General features: G+C 41.9%; 2 protein-coding genes across 2 annotated transcripts in view; both read left to right on the forward strand.

The window, feature by feature from the left end:
* Nucleotides 1–1,216, forward strand: part of LOC137989730 (uncharacterized) — a 2,775-nt gene extending 1,559 nt beyond the window's left edge. Inside the window, exon 1 of the mRNA XM_068835400.1 lies at nt 1–1,216. This exon is cut by the window's left edge and continues 1,559 nt beyond it. Within this exon, the coding sequence (XP_068691501.1) occupies nt 1–1,216 (1,216 nt within the window).
* Nucleotides 1,217–1,495: 279 nt separating this feature from the next.
* Nucleotides 1,496–3,271, forward strand: LOC137989731 (uncharacterized). Its single transcript, XM_068835402.1, has one exon. The coding sequence runs from the start codon at nt 1,496–1,498 to the stop codon at nt 3,269–3,271; it is 1,776 nt and encodes a 591-aa protein (XP_068691503.1).
* Nucleotides 3,272–5,000: the final 1,729 nt, after the last annotated feature.

Below are 5,000 nucleotides of genomic sequence, written 5' to 3' on the forward strand. Positions count from 1 at the left end.
AACCACATTTGGCGATATCAAAACCACCAGAAGAAACTACGACGTAGTCTCACTCAATCTAGATACGGGAAAGGAAAGTTTAACATTAACGGCACTTGTAACTCCTACAATCTGCCCACCACTAAAGATAAAAGCTTTCAAAATTCCCCCCGAACTAGAAGGTCTAAAACTAGCGGACACACCTATCGGAAACTCAGAAGTGGATATACTTATCGGAAACGACCAGTACGGTCACCTGATCACTGGCAAGATGATCAAAACGAGTAACGAAGCCAGGATCGAAAGCAAATTTGGCTGGCTTCTAGCAGGATCCACCTCTAATATACGCAACAGCAACACAATGGGATGTCATCGGATAGACACCCAGTCCGCCGAATCACAACTCAACAGCATACTCACCAAATTTTGGGAAACAAACCAAATCCCCGACGAACGCAATCAAGACGATTCCGTCATGAAAACATTTCGAAAAACAATCAAATTCAACGACACTTCGGGTAGGTATAGTGTTGCATTGCCGTGGAAAGAAAACAAAAACGATCTGCCGTCCAACCTGAACCTCAGTGTAAAACGACTAGCCAGTCTCCAGCGAACCTTAAACAAAAGAGACCACGAACTTATCGGCAAATACGACAAGCAACTGCAGGAGCAGCTTCAAATGGGATTTATAGAGATAGTACCGGACATGCATCACCACGACGAAATCGTCCACTACATCCCTCATTCCCCTGTGTTTAAAGAGGAAAGCGCAACAACAAAAATGAGAATAGTCTATGACGCCTCAGCAAAGCAAAACTCCAATTCACCAAGCTTAAATGACTGTCTTCACACCGGAGAGAACCTAATGCAAGACCTGACAGGAATTCTTCTCCGATTCAGAGCACACAATGTGGCATTCATCGCCGATATCGAGAAAGCATTTCTCCAGATCGAACTCCACCCAAACGTTAGAGACGCCACGCGATTTCTTTGGCTTAAAGACATCAACAAACCAGCCACCGATACAGATAACTTACGAGCATATAGGTTCCAACGCGTCCTATTTGGAGCGACTTCGTCACCCTTTCTTTTAATTGCAACAATCCAGTATCACTTAATGAAAGCAAATACATGGATAGCTAGTGACCTCATCAACTCAATGTACATGGATAACGTGGTGACGGGGGCTGACAGCCAGGAAAAGGCCATGGAATACTATACATTATCACGAAAATAGTTGAAGGACGCTGGAATGAATCTGAGAGAATGGAATTCGAACTCACCAAACCTTAACATCAAAGCAAAAGAAGACAAATGCGCAGCTAAAAATCCGCAAACCAAAGTACTAGGTCTAAAGTGGGATGCGACACTGGACACGCATCACTCTCACTCGATAAGATGATAAACGACATTTCACAAGCTACTCAACAAAAGATGAGCAAAAGGCCCTCTCGGACTTGTTGAACCTATCACCGTTAAGGCCAAGATCATGATACAAGACATAAGGAAACAAAATATGACTTGGGACCAAGAAATAAGAAATGACTTAAAAGAACAGTGGATTAAATGGCTCGACGACATTAAAAACCTGTCCATGTTCAAAACACCAAGACCATATTTCAGTGACAACATCACCAGCAAACAACTTCATATATTCTGTGATAGCAGTCAACGAGCCTACAGTGCGGTTGCATACCTCCGAGGAAAATCAGGAAACATGACGCAAACAAGCTTCGTGATCGCCAAAACAAGAGTCGCACCCGTTAAGACGCAAACACTTCCACGATTGGAACTACTAGCAGCACTGTTAGGAGTCAACCTAGCGACGTACATCACGAAAACTTTACAACTCGGAAAGGAATGCGAAATCGTCTACTGGAGCGACTCAAAAATTGTGCTATCGTGGCTTTCATCCAACAAAAGACTGCAACCATTCGTACACACGCGAATACGCAAGATAACGCAAATAACAGGGACACATAAAGGGATGTTCTGTTCCACATTCTCAAATCCTGCAGACTTAATAACACGAGGAATAAGCACAACGATGTTCTATCAGAATAGAGCATTATGGTTTGAAGGTCCATCGTGGCTAGAAGCACCGCATGACCAGTGGCCACAAGTTCAGTCAAAGGAACCTATCACAGACATAATCGACAGTCCACAAATGCATAAAATAGTCAAATCGGATAGCCCTAACATACTTGACTCAATAGACTTAGAGAGGTACAGCACCTTAAACAGAGCGATCCGAGTAACGGCCACACTCCTTCACTACCCAGATATATGGCGAAAAAGGAACACAAAGTCTACTATTACAACTGAAATAAAGCAGGATGCTCGACTTGCATTACTAAAAGGAACCCAAAGAAAATACTATGAATGCGAAATCACTTGCTTAAAGGCGAAAACGAAGTCAAAACAACCGGCTATCATGCAACAACTAGGACTGTTCCTCGATGACCAAGAAGTACTTCGCTGTCGTGGTAGACTACACTATGCAGACCTTCACTATGACACAAAATTCCCAATTTTGTTACCTAAAAATAGCACATTCACTTCATTGGTCATCCAACATACACATACAATGCTCAAACACGGTGGAGTTCAGGACACATTAACTCAAATAAGACAACAATTCTGGATACCCCAAGGTCGACAACTTGTTAAAAGGCTCACATCGAAGTGCGTTATATGTAGAAAACATGAAGGACCACACCTTCATTCCGTTCCAACACCACCATTACCCAAAGAACGGATCTCACAGTCACAGCCCTTCCAACACACAGGCATCGACTTCGCAGGACCTATGTACGTCCGTAACAAGAATACTACATCGAGCAAGGTCTATGTATGCCTATTCACCTGTACTGCCATAAGCCGGGCAACACATCTTGAACTGGTTGAAGACCAAACAACTGAAGCCTTTCTAAGAGCATTCAGACGATTTATAGGCAGAAGAGGCGTTCCGGAGACAATCATCTCTGACAATGCCAAAACGTTCAAAGCAGCCGCACAAGACCTAGAAACTCTACTTAGCGGAATTCTCTCTCACACTTCAACTCAGAACTTCCTTGCAAACAATGGCATACGTTGGAAATTCATAGCCGAGAGAGCTCCGTGGTGGGGAGGATTTTATGAAAGACTGATAGGAATGACCAAAAGATGCCTGAAGAAAACAATCGGTAAGGCCTCCCTAAACATGATAGAACTAAACACCATACTGATCGAGGTTGAAGCTGCATTGAATAGCAGACCGCTAACGTATTCCTACATGGGACTTAATGATTAATGATTCCCCTCCACTTACGCCAGCACACTTCCTGTGTGGACATCGATTGATGACATTACCTGACCATGCGCCGAAAGATCCTCAAGAAGATCCAGACCCCTTTGCAAGCTCTGAAAAGGAACTCGTTAAGAGAGCTAAATATTATGAAGCGATAATGCGGATGTTTTGGAAGAGATGGCGCAACGCGTACTTGACCGGGCTATGTGAACAAGACCGTAAACGCAACACAAATCACCAAACACCAGTCTCCAGGGGGGATGTGGTACTTATACATGATGACCTTCCACGTTTCTCTCGATTATGGCCATACTTTCATCACTGCTGACATTTTCTGGGCCTGTCATCAGAGTTTTCAAGGTGTGCGTCAGATATGGAAAACATTCCAGACGTCCCCTGCTGGTTTCTTACCACGACCACCAAAAAATGAAACTGTGTCACAAGACCTAGAAACTCTCAACAGCTAGAGAAGACAAGTCCTCCAATTCCTCAAGTCCTCCGATTTTTACGATTTTAACGATTTTTGCGAAAGTTGCGAAAAATCGCAAAAATCGCAGAACACCGAAAAGCTAGAGAAGACAAATCCTCGAAAAGTGTTGCGATTTTTGCAATTTTAACGATTTTTGCGAAAATGGCGAAAAATCGCAAAAATCGCAGAACACCGAAAAGCTAGAGAAGACAAGTCCTCCAAAAGTGTTGCGATTTTGCGATTTTAACGATTTTTGCGAAAATTAAGAAAATTGCGAAAAATTGCAAAAATCGCAAAACTCTCAACACCTAGAGAAAATAAGTCCTTCAAACCTGTTGCGATTTTTGCGATTTAACGATTTTTGCGAAAATTGCGAAAAATCGCAAAAATCGCAGAACACCGAAAAGCTAGAGAAGACAAGTCCTCGAAAAGTGTTGCGATTTTTGTGATTTTAACGATTTTTGCGAAAATTGCGAAAATTGCAAAAATCGCAGAACACCGAAAAGCTAGAGAAGACAAGTCCTCCAAAAGTGTTGCGATTTTGCGATTTTAACGATTTTTGCGAAAACTAAGAAAATTGCGAAAAATTGCAAAAATCGCAAAACTCTCAACACCTAGAGAAAATAAGTCCTTCAAACCTGTTGTGAGTTTTGCGATTTAACGATTTATGAAAGCTACCTCACGAGATATATTCATGCGTAGCGGGCTTATTTCTGCTCGTGGATTAAAGAACGAGGTATATTCATGCGTAGCGCGCTTGTTTCGGCTCGGGTATATCTATCTATGAAGGGGTAGTTTCTAAAGAAACTGTGGTGCTGCGTCGGTGGGGAAGTAGTATACAAAAATTTGGTTTTATCAACGGAGTTGATAATGTAAATTGGCCACCGTACAGAGATTCTAAAAGCTGACGTTTCGAGCCTTAGCCCTTCGTCAGAGCAAAGGGCTAACGCTTGAAACGTCAGCATTTAGAATCTCTGTACGGTGGCCAATTTACATTATCAACTCTGTTGATAAAACCAAATTTTTGTATATCTATTTATCTATGACATTTCATACATGTCCCTATGACAAAGTCGTTAATTAAAATTACAGAATGTCTATTTACATGCACAATAACTTCTTCTTGCTCGCACGTGCGCTATATACATGTATCATTGTGTTTTCATGCAAACACTGCTGTAATGTTTGAGTGAATGTTAAAATTAAAGTACCTAGTATTAAATTGCATCTCTTATGAAAATGTCTTCAGTGAAGTATAATCAT

Source organism: Montipora foliosa, unplaced genomic scaffold (genome assembly GCF_036669935.1).
Source record: "Montipora foliosa isolate CH-2021 unplaced genomic scaffold, ASM3666993v2 scaffold_470, whole genome shotgun sequence".
Classification (NCBI taxonomy): Eukaryota; Metazoa; Cnidaria; class Anthozoa; order Scleractinia; family Acroporidae; genus Montipora; species Montipora foliosa.

What these genes read in the sequence shown, in the direction of transcription:
- LOC137989731 (XM_068835402.1), top strand. Translation starts at nt 1,496, where the DNA reads ATGACTTGGGACCAAGAAATAAGAAATGACTTAAAAGAACAGTGGATT.